Source organism: Myzus persicae, unplaced genomic scaffold (genome assembly GCF_001856785.1).
Source record: "Myzus persicae strain clone G006 unplaced genomic scaffold, MPER_G0061.0, whole genome shotgun sequence".
NCBI classification, from domain to species: Eukaryota; Metazoa; Arthropoda; class Insecta; order Hemiptera; family Aphididae; genus Myzus; species Myzus persicae.
The window spans coordinates 464,083-486,466 of NW_019104155.1; the positions used below are offsets into that span (position 1 = coordinate 464,083).

The window sequence follows — 22,384 nt, forward strand, 5'->3', positions numbered from 1 at the left end:
GGGCAGCAGAGGCAGCATATGCTGCCCCTGGACTTTATTTGGGGCTACCGGGGCCGGCAAATATAAAATAATGGGCCTTGGTAAAATTCTATTTCCACAAATGATTTTTTTTTTCTTGTCAAGTATAGATATGAATATTTTATGATTATAGAATTTATCAGTATAAAACTAATAAACCTGTCTAATATAAAAACTGTACAACTGTTTATCCAAATAAACAAATAATCAATACAACTTTAATTTTGATACCCAAGAGCAAAAAAAGTAAAACTATGAGCTGAGTTTAATGGTGAATTTGAAGAATGGGCCAAATTAATCTCTTGCTGCCCCTGAAACCGGAGTCTGCGCACGCCTATGCTGATAACTGTTAGTTTTTAAAAAAAGATTCAAAGCATTTGTTTTTTATGTACCTATTGAGTACTCGTTTTCATCTAGTCTTCCGTTTTTCTAGCAATAGCCATGACAGGTGAATAGGTGATACAACATTACCGTAAATTGGTACAGTCAGTATTAAGTTATTTATTTATATTGTTTTCTGTTCAACCACTAGCAGAGGTTATACACTAGCAGAGGTTATATTATACACTAACATTATTAGAGCAAATGTACTTTACCAGTTGCCGTACAGCTTACACATTTTTTTTTTAACAACTCGTTTTTCGTATGCCTAGAAAGGTGGTTAATGAAAATCGTTTTTTCAGAAACTATTGTTGTGGAAGTTAGTAATCATTTCAAATCTGTGATCGTATGATACAGTATAAATATTAAATAGTACTTATACGTACGAGGTACGGCTCAATGCACAACACTGCTGTAAACTGTGTTAGGCGCTCGAAATTTCTGTTTTGTGACCTCACCTATAGGAGGAAACCTTTAGGTAAGTAAACCTACAACAAGTAGTAGCTCACTACGCCAAGCTGACCTTTCGATTGAGGGCTCGTAAACCTTCTGGGAAGTAGAAATAGTCCACCTGCGGAGGGGGGACGACGATCCTTTTTCGGTCGGAGTGGTGAGTTGGCTGAGTGTGAACCATAACCTTAAACTACCTACTATAAAAAAAAAAATAGACAAGAGTTAAGAACTGTGTATTACGAGTGGCGTAATGACATCTATCCTGTCTTAATGGCAGAATACAATATATAGATAGATTATTATAGATTGATGTACAGGGTGGGGCAATGGGTTCTGACGAATTTTAATCGTAGTTTATTAGTCAAGTATTATAAACAAAGTAATGAAACATATTGTATTTTATTCAACATAAAGATTATTTTTAATTGTTCTCAACAAAAATCTTTACTTTTAAAAATTACATTACTGGAGTGGCCATTTTGTAAACAGTCGGGTATCCGTTTTTTCAAAGGTACTGTACTACACCTGTCTATAACTCTTTGTAGGATACGCAGATCAATGGTTGTAATTTCCCGTCTAATGTTTTCTTTTAACTCTAATAGTGTATGCGGATTATTAGTGAATACTTTAGATTTCAAAATATAACCCCAAAAAAAGAAATCGGGCGGAGTCAAATCGGGAGAATATGGAGGTCAGGTAATATCTCCATTACCCTCAATAAATGTAACGCAAAAAACGTGCTGATTGACAGGCCACTTGTCCATGATTACTGGATAGAGTAAAACTTGACATCATGAACTTTAATTTGGCGGTAAACTAGTTTATCTTATATACTTTAGTACCTCACCACAGTTCTCTATAAATCGTCAGAACCCACATTTTGTCCATTAAGGCAGGCTATATTAGATGCTTGACTCTTGGTCTATGGTGTGAACGTAAGTTGTAGGGTTATCCAACTAACCTATATGGGTAATTAAAATGGTGTTTCTAGTTGCGGTCACCCCTAAAAAGGATAGGTACATACTAATTTCAGCACCCCTAAAAAGGTTACATACTGATCAACAAAAAGTTTCATATTCATAATATTATAATTATTATGCTACGCTATCGTATTTGCTAAAGTTGATACCAATCAACATTTTCCTTCCCATTTATATCGAAAAGATAACTTGGGCGCCTACAGTGTAGGTCCTATACTCTTATTTATAGGGTAGGTCGTAGGTATGGTTAAAAATGTTGATAGGTACTTGGTTTATGTTTAGATTAAGTGGTTAGACTTGTGTCAGATAATATTTTATCATGCAATTGAATGTTGTATAATACTGTTTAAAACTTAACATTTTGTAGGTACAAATTTGAAAGAAATCAACTTCAGATATCCAAGTCGATTAATTTTACCCTCTTCATAAAAGCGAATGCGTTGGTCTAGAAAATCTTCTTTCGCCCTCGAAATCTTATTAGCACGAGTTTTTGAACAGTTTATTTTCAAATACCTATAGTTACTAGTTTTGATTTCATTTAAATTTTAAGGCTTCGAGAAAAGTAAAAATAATAGGGCGAGAGTGGTAGAACATGGTATATATTGAACATAATATTAATTTTGCCTGGAATTCGGGCATTTTAACGCCGAGACCGCAACTCAGACATTACCATGATAATGCCTTCAATTGGCGTGACCACAACTGTAATAATATCTACTTACCTCAAAAATCGTCGTGACCGCAACTAGTATGCAGCCAATTATAACAAGACGTGTAGACGTATAATCACTCCCTACGCCTACCCGTCTCCGGTGGTTAAATTTTTATTCTGATTTTCTTGCTCCGTTATGTTTGCCTCGTTTGTAGAGATTCAATTTGAAGTTCTGATATTAAGTATGCGTGTTGTTTGGCAGCTGTGACCTTCGCCCGCCGTCGGTCAGTTCTTGGAAAAGTTTGTAAAAAAGAGTTAATGGGACTACAGTTTCACATCGAATTTGAAATCTTATCCATCTAATCATGAATATAATTGTCAATTAACTTTTCGTTCGAATATTTAACGGATTTTTAATGGAGTCTCTTTACCTTTTATAAAGTATGCACCTACTCTGCGGTGGCGTAGCCCCCTTGACTGTATCCACCTCCCCCCCGGAAATTAAAAATGATTTCTATGGTCAATGAAAGTTATTGAAAATGCAAATTTGTATAGCCGTAAAACAATCGAAACTTAAGATCAGTAGCTACCCTAAACTTATAGAAGAGTGTAGTTAAACCAATTCTGTGTAAACACATTATCAACAACATTATCGTACAGCAAAATATAATCTTAAAAGATACACATGACACATCTATAGGTACCTATTAGTTATTACAGAAATTATGCAATGGATACATACATATAAGTATATTATACCAATACTCTCTTGTGAGTAAATTAATACCTAACCCTCTTTAATTCTTAGGAAATTGGAGGTTGGAGACTGGAGTACTTTTTCCAAAAATTCGTGACACAATCCTACGACACAGTAATAGTAATACAGTCGTTCGTAGATGTATTATCATGTTGCCGTGCCAACCATATTAAACAGTAAACACAAGACTGTGCACTGTGTACAAACATTGCAGCCATTATAAAACTTGTATATTTTGAATGTTATAATCTAACACAATTTCGCAATCACAATATCTAAATTACAATCATCGATGGAAAATTATAAAATCTTGGAACGGATCGGGGAAGGAACACACGGACAGGTGGTTCAAGCCATGGAACGGTCTACTGGTAAAATAGTCGCTATTAAGTGCGTACGGTCGTCGGATAAGGCGTCTAAGAACCTGCTGCGAGAAATCGAATCACTGAAAGCGTTGGATTCCGACTACGTTTGTTATATAAATACTAAGAACCAGCTAATAGTTAATTGGTGCGGGTGGTGATTGGTCGAGCAGGGCTCGGTAGTCCCTTGAATTAATTACGAGTTTCCTAGGACCTAGACAATTTCACTATTGTTATGGGCTTATGGCCATAATAACTTCGAAAAACGTTTTGTTATTTCAGAATTGAATTCTATGTTTTGTTTAATTCACACAACATTAATAATATAAAATAAATTTATAATACTTATGTAAAATAAGGGGACAAGGATATTTAAAACATTGATAATTGAGCATATGCGAGGTGAAGGGTATTTGTTTGCCCCCTACCCTTGAAGTTCGACTAAATCCAGGCACATAATTTAGGCGGACGGTAGGAGCGATCGCCTCCCTCCTCAAAAGCCGTATTGTACTATTGTAGTAACTAATGATTAATATAAAAAAAAAATTATTTTGATTATGAATTTATGTTGATCGCCCTCCTCCCTCCTCCCCCCTCCCCCCAAAAAGCACCAATATGTACGCGCTTGACTAAATCTCCGTTTAAGTGGCAATATGTACTTTAGGTGGAGCTACAAAATAGGCACCTAAACTATTTGCCGTTTTTCAGGTCGTAAAACTGTTGGATCATTTCTGCCACAGTTTCAGTTTCTATTTGGTACTCGAATTCGTGGCGTCTGGCTTGCCAGAGATGTTGTACGACGACGACGTTTGGCTAGACGATTCTCATCTGAAAACATACGCTCATATGCTCTTAGCCGGTGTAGTGCATATGCATTCCACAAACATCGTGCACAGGGTAATAGACAAAAGGAAAAGTCACGGAAAAAATATATAATTTTTTCCAGTATTTTTTTATCTATGTGTTAGCTTATTTTTATTAGAATTAAAAATTCCCACTGTAAAAATCTATATTATATAGGTATCATCGAAATCTGAACTCTGAAGAATACTTCAACACCGAAAAGTGGAGATATAAATGTGTAAGACTGAGAGTATTTTATATAGGTCGTCGTAATTGTTTATATCTTAGCCTTAGGTAAATTTAAAAAGGTTCTAAAGGAATTTCTTCATCAAAATGCCAACATATCCCATAAATTTAATAAAAATAACATGATATTTTGTAGATAAACTTATCTTAAGATCAATTTAATTTTGTCTCACGCTTTACATTGTCTGTATATAGCCATACAGGTAATATACGTAGGTATTGAATATTTTTTAAACTTAAAATAGTAAAAATTCTATTTATTATTTCTAAAACTATAAATATTTTCTTTAAATAAAAAAAAATAAAAACTTAACAAACGTTTTCCTCTAGATTCCGTGCACAGACTTTGTTCTGATCAATGATCATTATTATATACCTGTGTTTATTAGGATCTGAAACCGGCAAATTTACTGATAAGTTCCGAGGGCGTGTTGAAAATAGCGGATTTCAGCTTGAGTCGTCTGCTGCTGACGACCACTGCTGCCGACGATGATCAACGCAGTCAATGTTACACGGGCCAAGTAGCGACTCGCCGGTACCGAGCCCCTGAACTCTTGTTCGGCTCTGTTCACTACGACCAGTCAATCGATATGTGGTCAGTCGGTTGCATTTTAGCAGAGATGCAAATGAAAACTCCTTTATTCGCGGTTAGAAGATTTGTCTGTTTTTTCAAAACATTACAAACTGCAATGCTCACTCAGCAGTCAGCACTTACCTTCAGCTTGTATCGGGGTTATTGTGAATCCAACACCTTGAGAATTCTTCGAGATGTGCATTTTTAAAATTTTTTTAATACCTACATTTTTCTTATCGATGATGTAATGTTGATGAGGACAATTTTGCTTTTGATTTTGTACCTCGATATCATTTTTCAAATTACTTAACTCTTCATGCTTCTGTTTGCAAAACGTAAAATACTATTAACAGTTATTAAAATTTTAGGGAGATTCTGACATGGAACAGATTGCCATCGTTGTTCATAATTTAGGTACTCCAACTGATGAGACATGGCCAAATAGGAATGAAATGCCAGATTACAATAAATTGAACTTTACACACTGTAATCCAGTACCAATAAATGTATTGTTGCCCGATATTGATGAATTGTTGGTCAATCTAGTGGGAAAATTAATTTTATACAATGCCAATAAAAGATTGAATGCACAAGAGGTACTTAACGTTAACAATTATTTTTGTTCATTCTAATTACTATTTTAGTATAAAAACCGTTATATTTGAACAAATAAAGGATTTTGTAAAACAAAATGCCTATTTCATTAAATTATATGTACCATGGCAAATTAACAATTTAAATACTAATATAATTTTTTTTTTTCTAGGCATTACTGCATCCTTATTTCTTTAATAAACCATTGCCGTGCTTAGAACATCTAATGCCAAAACCATCAAAAGATCATAGACAAAAACTTGTACCCAAACCAACTAAAGTAATTGAAAGTTTGGAAAAAAATTTTAGTTGTTTATACCAAATACTTGATGAGACGTTGTAAATTTGTAATTACCTATATAATATTTTTTTGGAAAATAAAATTAATAATTCATGATAATTGACAAATGTATTAAATTTCATTGAATTAATATATTAAAACTAAAAAAAAAAAACATTGTTTCAGAGTAGTTATTATTTTATTATTACACATTAGAAAAATATAAATGCAAATTATTTATTAAAGTATAGAAAGAAATTAGAAAACTTAAAATAAAATGGTTAATAATAATAAATAAACACTTCTGAAAAAAAATAAATATAATAAACTTTTCATTGATTGAAATCTATGATATTGGCAAAACCATAAATCTAATTGTTATTTAATAATTTAATAATAATAGGACACCATATTTTATCTGTGAGTGCAAATTTTTCATTTTTAGATTTTACTTCATTAAAAAAAAATATATCTATTTGTTAATTAACAATTCTAAAATAAATAAATAAAAATAAATAGTCAAATAGATAAATATAATATATTTTAATAATTATAGTAGACTCTTAATATGTAGTACCAGATTAAATGGGTGTTACATTCCAGATTTTAGTATTGCAGTCTTGTCCAACCGACACTATAGTTTCATCGTCCAACCACAGTACACGTGTAATTTGACTTTGTGGATGAGCATCTTGAATAAAAAAAAATATATACATATATATATATTTATCATCTTATTTAACAAAATCACAACTTGATGTGAACTAAAAGCTTTAATACTGACTTTTTATTATTGTATGTTTGTTTGGGGAAGTAACGCTCCACACAATGATAGTAGTGTCCAAACTTCCACTGGCTACTTGTTTTGAATTTGGTGACCAGGCTACACTGTTAACACGTGCATTATGGAAGCCCCAATCTTGTTTATGGGCCAGCTAAAGTACAAAAAAAAACAAGTACAAAATTACTGAAAGTCAACTAAAAAACAGTATTATATTATATTTCTTACCGACTATCCAACAGTAAAATAAACAATAAAATCAAAATAAATAAAATAGTGGTTGTTTCAGATTTAAGGAATTCACTTTACTTACATTGAATTCAGGCACTTTATATAAAATGACTTTTCTGTGTGCATCACTTGCTACCAAGTACTCTCCATCTGGTGAAAATGAACAGTCTGTAATTGGTCCTAAGTGATCACACTCCGCGACAAATTCCAATGTGTAAGTGGATTCATTAATTTTGTATACGTGTACCTAAGATTACTTATCAATTAAACCATGACGACCATTATGTGTAGTGTATGTGATTTGATGTTGTTATGTACACTTACTTTATTATCCAAAGCTCCACCGACCGCAACATAACCAGCACCTGGACTAAGAGCTACAGCAGAAGGTTCATAGTCCACGGGCAAATTAAATACTTTTTTTTCGTTTTTTAATACTATTATCTAATATATAAAATGTTTATATTATAAATACTATTATTATGCTCATTAAATATGTTCTGTATAACCTCTTTAATCGTAACCGTGACAATCACATTGCTGTTAAAGTCCATTCCCCTTGGTTGAGCATTTAGTTTGACTTGCAAGTCTGTGTATGAATTGGATTTAATGTCAACTTGCCTAAGACTGTCATCAATTCCACATGTATACAAGTAATCACTATCCAATTTCATTCCATTTATTTGATTTCCATGACCAACACCTTTTACTCTGTCATTTTCACCTAATTGTATTTAACAGTTATTACTTATTAATAATAATTATATTTATCTCAACTGGAAGAAATAACAAAATAAAACTTTTCAAACAATGATTATAATTCTTCAAAATTTAAAAAAGTTATACTCAATATTTACCATTTGCGGCATTCCAGTTTGTGATATTGCCATCATGGGAACCAGTATAAATTGTACTACGATCAGGACTTAATGCCAATACTGTAATTGGTTTATTATGACCCTAAATAATTATGATAAGTGTATTTATTTTATTTTATCTTAAATCAATGATTGCTGAGCTACATTATGTAGTATATTATTTTTAATTTACTCCATTAAATTAAAAATATTTTCATTATAATATATATAAAAAAATAATCTTAATATAATACTGTATGAAAATTAATGATGTTCAATAAAAAAAGTAAAATGGTTAATATTTTAACTTTTGAATATAATTTATTTTAGATATTGTAAATATTCAAGGCAATCATTATACTTGTATAGTACAAATTATAATTCCAATTAATAAAAAAACTTCCAATGTCTTGAACATTTTTTATGGAAAATTACTACCTTTAAAAATTATAAATGATAATTTTAATTACCTTGATGATTCGTATGGGTTTCTCAGGATTGTTAACATCTAGGTAAGTAATAAAGCCATTAAGAGAGACGGTTAACAAATAATTTCCTTGCCACAAACAAGAAACCTATTCAAATAATATACACAAAATTATTACCTTAATAAATAATAAATAATTTAATAAAAAAATATCAAACCTGTTGATCCTCTACTTGATTTCCTATCACAAATTCACTAACAACAGATTTTGTTTCTACATCCCACAGCTTACAAGTCTTATCACCAGAAGACGTTAATAGACGTGTACTGTCAGCACTCCAAGCAACCTAATATTTTTCAATGTTACGAACAAAATATTAATTAAATATATATTTTTTTTAATGTTGATATTTTCTTACTCCATAAACTCCTCCTTTATGTGCTGGACTACCAATTTCAGATACAAGATCAGCATTAGTACCTTCATACAAGAACACTTTACCGTCAAAACCTGCTGATGCAAAGAAATTACCATTGGGTGAGAAACGTACTGCCTGAACAAATCTTGAGTGTTCCTGTAAAGTACAGAGTTGAAGAATTAGGTACCTAGGTCAACTTTATTCCTATAAAATAAAATAAATCAAGTCAAGTAAAGATAAAATTTACTTGTTTGGTCATCTTGAACTTGAATGGGGGACCTTCAAAAACACCAACTGTGTTGTCTTCACTACCAGTCACTATTCTAAATGGACGACTAGGCCGAAAATCACATGAATTAATTGGTTTAGACTGACCCGTAATTTCACCAACTGAAGTACCAGTTTCTGACATAAATACATGACCAAACCTAAAGAAATAAAACATACTCAAATGAATACTATACAAAAATCCATAAAAGCATAAAAACTTAAATGATCCCTTTTACCTCTCTCGGCCTTCACCAACAACCACCATCCGTTGATTGTCTGGAGACCAAGAAATATCTTTAATTGGCCCACCAAATGGATGGAACTCATTTTTTAATATGTGTTCTTTATTTACAGTATCCCAAATCCTTACTTTGCCAGATTGATCTGTAATTATTACGTTTTATCAGTCAAATGTTTTATTTTTTTGAATCTATTTGATCTCATACCACCAGATGCAATGTAAAATCCACTTGGGGAATACTTAGCGACATTTACAGCACAGGAATGTTCGGTGTACACATCCGATATAGCCGGGTTCTTAACAATAAGTGAAAAAAAAAACAAAACATACATAAATTAACCGTTTATTAATAATAAACAAAATACACAGGCTCACCTCAATGTCACGTATAATGACACTGTTACCGTTTGTGTAGAGAAAATTTTTTCCCTTAGGATCGCCACCCAATACAATCGGCTGCCCTCTTTGCGTACGTGGTAGTGTTGAGTAAATGTACTCTATAATCAAATGATAAAATTACATTTCGTTCACTTGTTACCGAAAAGTTATCGATTACGATGACGATATGTGCAGATGACTCACTGTTAGAATAGGACATTGTGTATAATGATACTGTAGTAGGTAAAAATGAAGCACTAATAATTAATAAATCACTAAATTATAAAATGACACCGATTTTTGGTGTAATGGATCTATTACGTGAAAATGAGGACACAAAATAATAATACTAAAAGTATATAAATACGAGACGGCGGGACTGCTGGTTGTTCGTAAGCTATTTTAGTGAGTAAAATGTAAATGTAAAGTATTTTTTCTCGCACAGGCCACAGACTACAGAAACCTGATATGTCTGAACTCTGAATACTGATGATAAGCATATTATTATTATAAAGATAACTGTACCGAGTCGACCAGGATTACCATATAAGGAATAGCAAATAATTTATTTCGTGTAATTTTAAAACGATGATAAATTATTATTGTTTGTCACTACGACCATAATTCAATGGCTGCAAAGGACATAATTTTACGGGGTCTGTCTTAGAGTGGAGAAAGTCGAATTGGACCCATATTTTTAGTATTGGAAGCGCATGTGCACAACTGAATCGTTCCAGAGGTTGTAACACATTAATTTATTTCTTATCATGCGATGTTTACATAACGGCACAACAATAAATACACGCAAGTTAACTTGTTACATAGAATACTATACATAGAATAGTATTCTATGCTTGTTAACTATTCTTATCACAAGCGGCGCCGAGGCGGTCGACCCGGAATACCGGATATATATAGTAGTACATACGGGATGGTCGATGCTTTATATTAAATATTAATTAATATTATATTATTAGTTATTACTTATTACTTATTACCTATCGGCTGTCAAGATTCTAAACTTCCAAATTCCAACTGACGAATAATAATTTATACAATAGTATACTAGATTACTAATTAATACATTTTTTAAATCGTTGTTTAATTTTTTTTATTTCTATTAAAAAAATATAGTCTTACCTCAAAGTAAGTGCTAGTTTTTCTTTTGTAGATATTGGCTCAGGTACATGTAATGTTGGTTTCTTTGTTATTTCTTCTTGAACCAAAGGTAAAATAAAATTGAACTGTTCACGATTTAGACAAAGAAATTCCCGAAATTTTTCATCGTCGTTAATAAGATGTCCACCAACCAATTTTTTAAAGAATCCTTCAGAGTTCCTCGTGGAAAACGAACTGTTGAAAGGTTTTCTTTTTTATTGGCATTAAATTCAAAGTAACTCAGTTTCAATTTCTTCATCGCGAAGCAACAATTCACAAATATTGATATTATTAATAAAACTGTTCAAAATAAAATTTTGATTCATTTTGAAAAATTAAAAAAATTGAACTTTTATGTTGAAACACTTGAAACTACGTGCGGAGAGGACAACGGTCGCAGTGGTTGTGATTTAATTTTTTTAAATCAAACCCAAAGAGTGGGATAAAATAGTAAAATTTACGCCGCGCCGCAAGGAAACCGTACCTTAACATGCAATGGCCTACGGTAGTAGCAAAATGTAATTGAAAAATAGTTTTAAGAACAAAACTATTAAATGTATATCGTTAAGTAGATACTATTTTTAAATACTCTTGAATTCTAAAGAATATTTCTGAATTTCGACACCGGTTGTCTCAGGCGTCTTACGAACTCTCAATTCGATTGCGTAAATGGCATATTTATGTTAAATCTATATCGATAGATCTGTGATCTATAACGAGTTGTTAGTTACCAAATCGTAGAATGTTCCATTATAAGTTTATTTTCGATATTTTAATTTTAAAATGAGTATAAAGTTTTTAATATTACAAATAAACAACAAAATGAATTAATCAATGTACAATGTTGATATTGCATGTATATTTGTGTTACAAATTAGCGAGACGTTTCCATAATAAGAATAGAAATTATTTTATAATGTGATGGTAATAACTAAAAATAAATCAGATGTTTTACTTGAAAGAAATAATATATAATTGCTAAAAGTTACAAATATATTGCTTATTTTAATAACTATCAAACAATAAGTACTATTATTAGATCATTTAGTTGAATACAATATTGTGATGCTTAACAGTTATTATTATACAGATCAAAAGATTTAGAAACATTGGGTTCATAAATCGAAACAATATAAGTAATCAGATCTTAAATACTTATAAATAAGCATGTAGCAATAAATGATTTTTATTGAGTTTTTTCTAAGCTATAAATGATTATTTGATTCTAATAATCATGTTAAACAATCTATCTTAGCTTACAATTTATTTTTCATTGTACTGACTTAACTATGAATTTTATATTTATTGGAAGCACTTGATACTTATAAATTAGTCATTATATTTTATTTTTATGAATAAATTACAAAATCAAGCAGAAAAGTATATCATTGAATATTTGTTGTTTGAAAAAATAAGATACTAATCAGACAATTATTATGTTAACAAATATCTGTTGGTAAAAACAAAATAATATTAAAATATTTTTAAAAACAAGATCATCATAAGGTGTTTGGATTTCAAAATAAAAATATAGGATATATGTTGACATTTCTGTTCTTATTTGGACCTGTTGGGAAAAATAAATATTTTCTCTCAATACATAATTTGTTTTGCCATATTAGCAGTATGTAATACTACCACATTATATACTTTTCAACTATCCAGTATAATTAAATTATTTCAAAGTTCTAACACACCAAATTTCAGTATCTCACATTTTAGTATACTGTGATTATGTGCACCCTATTGAACAATACTGACTTTTTATAATTATTTTCATAATAAACAGATAAACCTAATGAGTATATTTTTAAAGATACTATCAGTATATGAGATTGTTATTTCAAAGTCCTTTATTGGAGTATACGACAGCTGGTGGGTTCTTGCAGTTGCTCACTATGTCACAGTATGCAGTATTCTCGTATTTCTCCAATGTACTTAATTTAATGGAGCTGAAATAAGATATAACGGTTGAACATAAAACACATTAATACATTTTAACTATATACCTGAACTGAGGAAACAAGGCACAGGCAGTTGGCACCATACCAATCAGACTGAAAATAAAAAATCAATGTTTATTCAAATTTGCATGTTCCGACAAGTATGATTATATAAAAATTTGATTAGCTTCTATAGATGTTTATATGTACAAATATAATACTTACAAACAACCAACAGCTAGTGTTTGGAATGGAGCATGGATCCATGTATTTCGCTTGAACCATGTACTTTTGTTTTCAAGTTTTTCCATTATGACAGGTAGCAATACTATAAATAATGATAAGAAATACATAAATATACTACAATTTAATACATTTTTAAAATTATTATTATTTCTTGAATTACCCATTCCAGGTGCACACATAACAATTCTTGATACTATTACTTGAGATATTCCTTTAGCTGCAGCTAACTAAAATTAACATACATTTTAAAATTATATTTTGATAATACATACATAAATATTATTTTAGGGTCAAATATGTTACCTTAGAACATCCAACTCTATTTTTATCAGCATCATAAACATCTACACCTTTTAATAATTCAGTCTGGCGCATTAATGGTATGTTCACACAATTGGCTGCTGCAACCGCGGCAAATGGAACATATCTCTAAAATATTGATCAAATTAGGAACATTTCTTTGCTCTAACAAATCATTGATAGCTTACTTGAAAAAAGGGTGAAGCATTGTTTGTCAGGTATTGTTTGAATTTTATAGATGTCACACAAGCAGCTATTGTTGCTGAACCGTACGCTGTGCCCATTTGAGTTTGGCTCAAGGGAGAGTTAGCATTTCGATTGGTATAGTTGACTAAAGCATTGAATGACTGATTAATCCATTGCCAAAACACCACAGCCGGCACAGTTCTAGTAAAGTAACAAAGTAAAATTAACATTTACAACCTGTACTACCTGATATTGCTTGATTTCAATAATGTCATACTTATAAAAAGACAACATTGCTCCAGTAATAGCCATACCCCCGGGGACCTGAAAGCACATTCGACCAAATACATTTTGTTTTTGTCCAGTATCTGGGTGAAATGAACTTTCATAGATCTGTTTAGCAGCTAACAATTGTTCAGTAGTTGTCCCAGGTGGAAGTGTACCATTTCTGTATAAATGTGAAACATTTCAAATTCAATTCAAGTTTTAAAATGTCTCATAAGTCATAAATTATACAATACTATTATTATTTATTACTACTTACAGATAGGATGAACGTAAAGACTTGGCTTCTTCAAGCTCTTTATCGGTTTTCAAGCATAGCATAGGGTTTGTGACCCAAAAGTAATAATGCCACCGTCCTATGTAAGTACTCTGATCCCAAGGACATTTTTCCATTTCGAATGGTTTGTTCATTGTATTATGTATATATTTTCTTGATTAAATATTGCTGAGAAATAAAAAAAAACAGCATTACTCTTCATTCATTTTTTGAAAAGAATAAAAAATTCTTAATCTTTTTTATTAAGCAATTACAAAAAATGCGACTAAACTATAAATAACAAACAAAACAAAAAATCAGAGTATCAGACTATCAAAGTCAACAACTGTTAACTGTTGTCTAAAAATGTTTAAAATAAAACTGTGTAGGTCGGTATGACGTGTATTTTAACATATTATTTACAAGTAAAAACGTCCTAAACTATAATTAACGTCGATTGTTTTAGACTACTAGAATAATAATCATAATTGCACGTTATCGTTATGTATTGTATGTTAATAAATATTAATGACGAGTCCTTAACGTACGGTTTGGCTAAAAACAAGTTAATATAAAAAAAGTGGTCGAATTGTTCAAATTAACATGACGAGGTGAAAATATTATGTTATTAAAATGTATAATCCCGGACCAATAGACAATGAATAACCAGGGACTCGACCAATTGGAACCGTAAATGGCTAGATCAATGACCTAAATGATAAAATAATCATTGAACTGACCAAGAAATAACTAATAAGAAAAGCGGCTATAATGGCCTATAGATTTTTCATGGGTGAGTAGCTGGTGACACTGTGACAGCAAGCTGCAGTCATCGCAAGTCGTACATTATTATTATTATTATTACCTTTGACAAATATTATTTATGACTGTTCGGTTCCCCTGAATACTGTTTTCCGAATCGCACGTCTCCTCACTGCTAATAACTATTTATAACAATTTTCTTTCTTATGTATTATTTACAAATAGACTCGTGAGTCGTGACAGCAATAGTACGCCAGTCGTATCGTACATTCGTACCGCCGGGCCGTCACGTCTATAATCTATATCATAAAAAAATTATAGACAACAAGTCACAAACAAGCGTGATTGTATTCCGGTTCTCTTCCGATGTATACCCGGTAGTTGGTAGCCGATAACAAAAAAATATTGATAAAAGCTTGATAATTTATTTTGCTTCGTGGAGGAATAAATGCGACAAACCGGGTAGTGGGTACTAGGCCATTAGATCCAACCACGATTTAATTTAGTATTAATTATGTATCCATTTTCAGGATTCAGGATTTGAGAGATTCTATACATAATAGTAGAATCAGGGGCGGGCTGGAGGGCTCAATTTGTACGCTACTATTTCAACTTTTCAAAGGCTACCGTAGCTAACTCAGACTGAAGATAAACTCAAATGGAGTAAGCTTGTATGGAGAAAAGATCCACTACATACATTTAAACATTTTGCAGATGATATTACTTTACTATTACTTTTAGTGTCTGAATCGGAAAAAGATATGCAAAAATCTCTAACTACCCTCACCAAAATATTACAGGAATATTAAATGAAAATAAATGCAAATAAAACAAAACAATGATAGTGAGTGGTGACTAGGGCAAAAGAAATTCCTTTATCGAAGTTGGTGGTAAACTATATAACTTAATATAGCAAGTCCAACAATTTGAGTATCCAGGAAGTACGATTACGAGCGATGGTAAATGCTCAATAGAAATCAGACAAAGAATAGCTATGGCAAAGAGAGCATTTACACAAAAACGGCAGCTACTTACAAACAAAAAACTTATAATATGAGAAAAATGTTTGCCAAATGCTATGTGTGGAGCGTATTATTATATGGCTGTGAAACATGGATCATTAATGTGCAAGACAAGAAGAAATTGAAAGCCATGGATATGTGGACACGGAGAAGATTTTTAAAAGTCAGCTGGCCCGAAAGGAAAAGTAACACAAAGATATAAAACCAAGTAAGGGAAAAAAGAATTCTATTAAACACCATAAAAGAAAGAAGTGGAAAAATATTTGGTCACCTACTAGTTATTATTATTACTACTTAAATATTAGGCATAAATGCATAATTCGTTTATGACAAATATATTTGAAGGACGAATAANATTTTCTAGGAACAGCTTTGCCTTTGTTTTTATTTGCCAAATTTATTATCAAATCTTTATTCTTACCTGCAATTATTAAGGCAGACAAATTATACATAATTATAATTGTGAAGAATGTCTGCATTTGCTGCTGTTAAAAATTACCAAAACTATCCATGAGTATTTCTACTGAGTCTTCATTAAGTAAATTTTTTTTTTTCAAAACAGTAACAACTTGTTTTAATGAACTAATTTTCTTTTTTTGTCGGCTAATTTTTTGACGAAGAACTTTGATTTTTTTTGATTTTAATTCATTGGTAATTGATAAATTAAACAAAGCTTTTTTTAGACGCAGTTTTTTTGGTGTATCATCATCAGTAGATTTGCTCATATCCAAATATGATCTTTTAGACTTGTGCTTAAACAAAGATGTAATAATAGTTAGTAAAATAATAACTAAGTATAAAGTATCTAATATACTGCCCACTCCAGTTTATACATACAGGTGTAATAATATTTTCTGTTGAACTGATTTGCTTTTCGTCAAGAACAGGTTCGATTTGTTGAACAGTAATTTTATCAATATCTTCAATAATACAATCATCAAGTTGCATACTTGAGATATCTGAACATTGCTACAGCAAAAATGTACATTATTCATATTTATTCAAATTATATAAAGATGTTATAGACAATAGTGTTACGACCCACACCGTGTTCGATAATATTGTGGATTATTATTCCTACGTGAATTATCTAGTCCTCGAGATCGTCTGCACATACCCGCCCCTCGATAAGTAATATACTGATGTTACTATACTTACAGGAGTAGCATTTTCATGTGAATTAGTCTCATTTACACAAGATACAAACTCTTCAGGATAAATATTTTTCGCCTAAATTTAAGTGTATATAAAGTGTATATAAAAAATCAACAAATATGATTTATATAAAATTTTTTGTAAAACTTACACTCTTCACTCTTTTAATATAAATCGAAGGAATAGCAAAAGGCTTTAAATGTATGCTTCTAGCGTATTTATCAAAACAATGCGCATCAAAATGTAAAGAACAAACAACAGATTTTGGTTTGATTGAACCAACATTAATGTTGCACTTGTTCTGGATAAAATTTAACCACTCTTCTCTGACATTACTCTGTGGAATTCTAAAAAAATAAAATATTTTTATTATGTTATTAAACAGTCAATGAACCTATAAGTAAGGAATTTAGAAACAAATTTACGGATCAACAAGTTCTTATTGAACTACAATTTAATTCAAGACTTTAAAAAGTGACGAGATTAATATTTTTTAACGTAAAGTTTAGTTAGGTAACTCCATTACCATTAGATCAATAGAAGTACTAACCGGTGAAATGTAATATTGTCGTTTTCTTTTTTTTGTTTCTGAGTCCGAGCGCACAAAATACAGCTGACCATTATGATTTAAGGTTACTTACAAGTTACAATTACTTAAAATTACTTAATTACAATAATTGTACAAAATACAGTTAAAAATTATAATTTTTAAAGCTAATCAAACAGCTGCTTATCATTACCAACCATAATTTTTATACTATATTTTTCTGTGATAATATAATGTCCATTATCCATTTAATTTCATGGTCGACAACGCCATCTAGTGTTCACTAGAGTTGTAAGAGGGGTACAATGGTGTTCAATTTTGCTTCGATCTGATAATCATAATACCTGCATAATGCCTCCTCTTTAGTTTTATTACTCTATGCGTGACAGCAATAGTACGCCAGTCGTATCGTACATTCGTACCGCCGGGCCGTCACGTCTATAATCTATATCATAAAAAAAATTATAGACAACAAGTCACAAACAAGCGTGATTGTATTCCGGTTCTCTTCCGATGTATACCCGGTAGTTGGTAGCCGATAACAAAAAAATATTGATAAAAGCTTGATAATTTATTTTGCTTCGTGGAGGAATAAATGCGACAAACCGGGTACTAGGCCATTAGATCCAACCACGATTTAATTTAGTATTAATTATGTATCCATTTTCAGGATTCAGGATTTGAGAGATTCTATACATAATAGTAGAATCAGGGGCGGGCTGGAGGGCTCAATTTGTACGCTACTATTTCAACTTTTCAAAGGCTACCGTAGCTAACTCAGACTGAAGATAAACTCAAATGGAGTAAGCTTGTATGGAGAAAAGATCCACTACATACATTTAAACATTTTGCAGATGATATTACTTTACTATTACTTTTAGTGTCTGAATCGGAAAAAGATATGCAAAAATCTCTAACTACCCTCACCAAAATATTACAGGAATATTAAATGAAAATAAATGCAAATAAAACAAAACAATGATAGTGAGTGGTGACTAGGGCAAAAGAAATTCCTTTATCGAAGTTGGTGGTAAACTATATAACTTAATATAGCAAGTCCAACAATTTGAGTATCCAGGAAGTACGATTACGAGCGATGGTAAATGCTCAATAGAAATCAGACAAAGAATAGCTATGGCAAAGAGAGCATTTACACAAAAACGGCAGCTACTTACAAACAAAAAACTTATAATATGAGAAAAATGTTTGCCAAATGCTATGTGTGGAGCGTATTATTATATGGCTGTGAAACATGGATCATTAATGTGCAAGACAAGAAGAAATTGAAAGCCATGGATATGTGGACACGGAGAAGATTTTTAAAAGTCAGCTGGCCCGAAAGGAAAAGTAACACAAAGATATAAAACCAAGTAAGGGAAAAAAGAATTCTATTAAACACCATAAAAGAAAGAAGTGGAAAAATATTTGGTCACCTACTAGTTATTATTATTACTACTTAAATATTAGGCATAAATGCATAATTCGTTTATGACAAATATATTTGAAGGACGAATAAATGGATATATAGGCAGAGGGAGACTGAGGAAGGCATATAAAGAAGAAATGACAGAACAAGCTAACTGTAATCGATATGCAGACATGAAAAGACTAGCTTTTAACAGAGAAGAATGGCGAACCAGATTTGCAACGACAAGGTAAGTAGAGAAGAAGAAGACCGGAGCGACCCCTCGCTATATTAGTCTCTATATTCTTATATTACTCAAATTTTATAGTAATATTTTTTGATATAAAATATTTGTTATTTGGATCATTTACAACTATATAAGTTTAATTTAACACTGAAACTTTGATCAATATTTGAAAACTTATTATATTCTCTGGAATCGAGGAAATTCCCGTAATTACATTCCCGGGAATTTGCACATCACTAGACTGGCCGGCTAACAAATTCTGACTTCTCCATCGTTTTTAGTATGGTTAAGAGGTTAACTATATAAGTATTTAAAAAAAAAATTGCAAAAAAAGGGTGTCCGATAAACCGATAAAGTAATAAGGTTCTCTTGGTTCCTAAGATTGTTACTAATTACTAATTAGTAATTACCTATTATGTTATGGTTATCTGCTGGCAAGTCACTAGTGGGCAATTTCTATATACATTTGAAAACCACGGTCTTATAGAGTAGGTAGGTATAGTGAATAGTGATTAGTGATTACTGATTAGTGATTACTGATTAGTGAGTAGAGCTTACACTAGAATATACTAGATAACTGGATATTAGATTATTTAGGCCTTATATAGTGAAAATTATTATTATACCTATTATATAGTGATGGCAATTATAATTAGAAATTACTTTTCTTTAGCCATATGAAAAAACGATGGCTATTAAGATTAAGAGGACGTGATACCCGCATGTGTTGTCTCAATCTTACAAGTGCGTAACATAGCAAATTGTACACTAAGCAGAACACGTGTAGCTCCGTTAATTTAAAAATTAAAGTGAATTGACCTCTTATAAAATCTAAAGGTAAGATTATTATCTAGGCAACCTCATAGGCTTTTTATTATATTTTTATTTTAACGCGAGTTATAAGTATTTTAAAATTTACAATTTTAAAATACTCATAACTCGAGACTCGCGTTAAAATTAAAATTGGTGCATTGTCGCAACAACATAGTTTCTCCACGCCACACCCCGTGTCTCTTGATATATCTTCCACTCTCTTTTTCCTAACCATCTTAGAGTCTTAAGTGTTTATTCACTCTGACCTTTGTGGCTCTGCCTGACCTTCGTCCAGCGTTATCTAGGTCTGATCTAAATATTTGCATGTGTCTAAACATCAAATATTATTTTAAGGGATGTTGGCTTAATACCAGACAATCAATTTTATCAAACCAAAAAATATACCAATAAATACTGATAAATCTATAATATGATACAATTTCGAAAATCAATAATTACCCTTTCTGAACAGAAAAGATATTATTTTGATTAATACTTCAACTATGAAAAGAGTTTATCGTACCTTTTGAAAAATAAGTTATGACTTATGGGGATGTCTTTTAAGTTCAATCAGAGTGCCCTTGCTCCTCCACCAACACATGCTTTTAGTCTTTAACCTCTAAAGCTCTAGGTATTTATTTTAATACATATTGTAAAACAACAAACTTATATTTAAGCTGTATTAAATAGATGATGAACATTTCATGTATCTACGGTTATATTTTTCTATACAAAAAATTCTATATTTTATTGAGTTATTACATAGATAACATGTTATTTAGTTATTATTCTTCTGTGTATGTGTGCACCGGGTGCCTACTCGCGTGTGTAATGTAACATTTTTACCACCTCCTCCCCAAGGCATTACTTTAGTTTTTACATTTTAACACATAGGTTTAGAGTTCCTTAACTTTCAATTTAAAAATTATATTTCTTGCTGGTATGGTTATAAATTTATAAATATTAAATACTAATACAGTCCACAAGTTACAGGCTGTGTTGTCCAACCATATTATATAATTATATAATATCGACATAATATCATCGTAATTCGTAGTAGTTAGTAGAACAATCCGCGCAGTCGTGTACTCATGCAGGTAGCAGAAATACAAGTCTCAATAAATACTATGACTATTTCATATATGTAGTTTTCACAATCGGATTACTTATAATACAAAGCAAATTTAAAAATGTAAAACAATTTAACAAATGTCTATATTTTATATAATTTTTAGTTGTTACAAAATTTTAATTTTAATTAATTTTATGTTGATTGGATATTATGATTTTGTTGAATCTAATTTAAAAAAACAATAATTTAGGAGGGGTGAGTAACATTATTGTATACAATTTCTTTTAGTGAAAAAAATACCTAGGGGAGGTCGACCCCCACCCCAAACGTGTTCCACTGTACTTAATACTTAGTTACTAGGTACTTATTAATTACTAAATACTTAGTGGGTATGTAGATATAATAGCCACTAGGTTTAGTTACCTTCCTTGAATGCTTGAACTCTTCTATATACAGGTTGTGAAGCAGACATGAATACACTTTAAATGTATATAAATAAACTATCACTTGTGTTTTAAAAAGAACCCAATGCGGCAATACCTATAAAACATACAAAACACTTGCGAAAAATAATTTCTTTAAGTTAGTAGTTTACTAACTTGAGTAGCTAGTGTAGTCTTTAACTTCGACTGTGTGTAGGAACTGCATGGGCTATGGCTAATAAAGAACTGGGCGAAGAGTCGAGTTACACAATTACACAGTTACATACTCTTTAGTCTTTTTTATGCAGTCATATTTATATCAATAATTATCAACAATCATAAATGATTCATTGTAAATACATCATGTTAATATTTAAAAATAACTATAATACTATTAATACTGTTGACATTTTTAGATTAATATTTAATACTAGGTATATATCTACTATTATTCTGTCAATTTTAAGTAATTAAAATAATGAAATGTCTGATTTGTGTTTTTAATAAATTTTGATTATCCAGTTACAATAAAATAGTAAAATTTGAGCCTATTATTACATTATGTAAAGAGTTAAGGTTAGGTTTTAGGTAAGTATTGGTGATATATTTTAATACTGGCTACCGCGTTCAATGGTCAAACGTGTGGTTCTTTATTTACTTAAATTATGTATGCTGAATTGCTGAATGATTGACAACAGGTCATCGTCGTAGAAAAGAGATTAAGTGTCATCGTCATATTATAATATTATCTTTTATCTATTCCGACATTCTTATATAACACGTGCATGATAATTCGTTTTTAAATTATTAAAATATTATAT

General features: G+C 31.0%; 4 protein-coding genes across 8 annotated transcripts; 1 reads left to right on the plus strand and 3 right to left on the minus strand.

Annotated features, from left to right (window-relative positions):
• The first annotated feature begins 3,533 nt into the window (after nucleotides 1–3,533).
• Nucleotides 3,534–6,250, plus strand: LOC111039403 (cyclin-dependent kinase 20-like). Its single transcript, XM_022322921.1, has 5 exons — nucleotides 3,534–3,710; nucleotides 4,312–4,500; nucleotides 5,082–5,339; nucleotides 5,635–5,862; nucleotides 6,033–6,250. Exons 1-5 carry the CDS (start codon nucleotides 3,534–3,536, stop codon nucleotides 6,201–6,203), a joined length of 1,023 nt encoding a protein of 340 aa, XP_022178613.1. The 3' UTR covers nucleotides 6,204–6,250.
• A 409-nt stretch (nucleotides 6,251–6,659) lies between these two features.
• On the minus strand, nucleotides 6,660–10,233 carry LOC111039379 (actin-interacting protein 1). 2 transcript variants are annotated; one of them, XM_022322885.1, is made up of 15 exons: nucleotides 9,949–10,233; nucleotides 9,742–9,863; nucleotides 9,572–9,662; nucleotides 9,362–9,509; nucleotides 9,103–9,283; nucleotides 8,856–9,011; nucleotides 8,655–8,783; nucleotides 8,480–8,584; nucleotides 8,010–8,112; nucleotides 7,662–7,876; nucleotides 7,477–7,596; nucleotides 7,235–7,399; nucleotides 7,150–7,152; nucleotides 6,925–7,075; nucleotides 6,660–6,831 (listed from the first exon to the last, which is right to left on the minus strand). In XM_022322885.1, exons 1-15 carry the CDS (start codon nucleotides 9,962–9,964, stop codon nucleotides 6,722–6,724), a joined length of 1,815 nt encoding a protein of 604 aa, XP_022178577.1. In that variant the 5' UTR covers nucleotides 9,965–10,233; the 3' UTR covers nucleotides 6,660–6,721. The 2 variants fall into 2 exon arrangements, with proteins under 2 accessions (XP_022178577.1, XP_022178578.1); XM_022322886.1 differs by lacking the exon at nucleotides 7,150–7,152 and having other exon boundaries at nucleotides 9,949–10,232.
• A 1,618-nt stretch (nucleotides 10,234–11,851) lies between these two features.
• Nucleotides 11,852–21,863, minus strand: LOC111039367 (sideroflexin-2). 4 transcript variants are annotated; one of them, XM_022322861.1, is made up of 10 exons: nucleotides 21,741–21,863; nucleotides 21,565–21,681; nucleotides 14,122–14,307; nucleotides 13,855–14,025; nucleotides 13,580–13,778; nucleotides 13,395–13,520; nucleotides 13,252–13,318; nucleotides 13,071–13,173; nucleotides 12,912–12,959; nucleotides 11,852–12,854 (listed from the first exon to the last, which is right to left on the minus strand). In XM_022322861.1, exons 3-10 carry the CDS (start codon nucleotides 14,271–14,273, stop codon nucleotides 12,746–12,748), a joined length of 975 nt encoding a protein of 324 aa, XP_022178553.1. In that variant the 5' UTR covers nucleotides 14,274–14,307; nucleotides 21,565–21,681; nucleotides 21,741–21,863; the 3' UTR covers nucleotides 11,852–12,745. The 4 variants fall into 4 exon arrangements, with proteins under 4 accessions (XP_022178553.1, XP_022178551.1, XP_022178550.1 ...); XM_022322859.1 differs by having other exon boundaries at nucleotides 21,565–21,826; XM_022322858.1 differs by lacking the exons at nucleotides 21,565–21,681; nucleotides 21,741–21,863 and adding an exon at nucleotides 14,984–15,188.
• Nucleotides 16,324–18,440, minus strand: LOC111039368 (THAP domain-containing protein 3-like). Its single transcript, XM_022322863.1, has 5 exons — nucleotides 17,608–18,440; nucleotides 17,209–17,404; nucleotides 17,061–17,132; nucleotides 16,740–16,871; nucleotides 16,324–16,654 (listed from the first exon to the last, which is right to left on the minus strand). The coding sequence occupies exons 1-5, from the start codon at nucleotides 17,676–17,678 to the stop codon at nucleotides 16,391–16,393; spliced, it is 735 nt and encodes a 244-aa protein (XP_022178555.1). The 5' UTR covers nucleotides 17,679–18,440; the 3' UTR covers nucleotides 16,324–16,390.
• Nucleotides 21,864–22,384: the final 521 nt, after the last annotated feature.

Bases quoted from the DNA above. Each gene is read 5' to 3' on its own strand.
- LOC111039367 (XM_022322861.1), bottom strand. From the start codon at position 14,273: ATGAACAAACCATTCGAAATGGAAAAATGTCCTTGGGATCAGAGTACT. The intron at 14,026-14,121 runs GTAAGTAGTAAT...ACATTTATACAG, and splicing joins TCTTTACGTTCATCCTATCT to AAATGGTACACTTCCACCTG. The intron at 13,174-13,251 runs GTAATTCAAGAA...CATTATTTATAG, and splicing joins TATGTGTGCACCTGGAATGG to TATTGCTACCTGTCATAATG.
- LOC111039403 (XM_022322921.1), top strand. From the start codon at position 3,534: ATGGAAAATTATAAAATCTTGGAACGGATCGGGGAAGGAACACACGGA. The intron at 3,711-4,311 runs GTTTGTTATATA...GCCGTTTTTCAG, and splicing joins AAGCGTTGGATTCCGACTAC to GTCGTAAAACTGTTGGATCA. The intron at 5,340-5,634 runs GTTAGAAGATTT...TTAAAATTTTAG, and splicing joins TGAAAACTCCTTTATTCGCG to GGAGATTCTGACATGGAACA.
- LOC111039368 (XM_022322863.1), bottom strand. From the start codon at position 17,678: ATGGTCAGCTGTATTTTGTGCGCTCGGACTCAGAAACAAAAAAAAGAA. The intron at 17,405-17,607 runs GTTAGTACTTCT...TTATTTTTTTAG, and splicing joins GACAATATTACATTTCACCG to AATTCCACAGAGTAATGTCA. The intron at 16,872-17,060 runs GTAAGTATAGTA...TTTTTGCTGTAG, and splicing joins CACATGAAAATGCTACTCCT to CAATGTTCAGATATCTCAAG.
- LOC111039379 (XM_022322885.1), bottom strand. The intron at 9,510-9,571 runs GTATGAGATCAA...TAATAATTACAG, and splicing joins ATTTTACATTGCATCTGGTG to ATCAATCTGGCAAAGTAAGG. The intron at 9,012-9,102 runs GTAAATTTTATC...TGTACTTTACAG, and splicing joins AGTTCAAGATGACCAAACAA to GAACACTCAAGATTTGTTCA.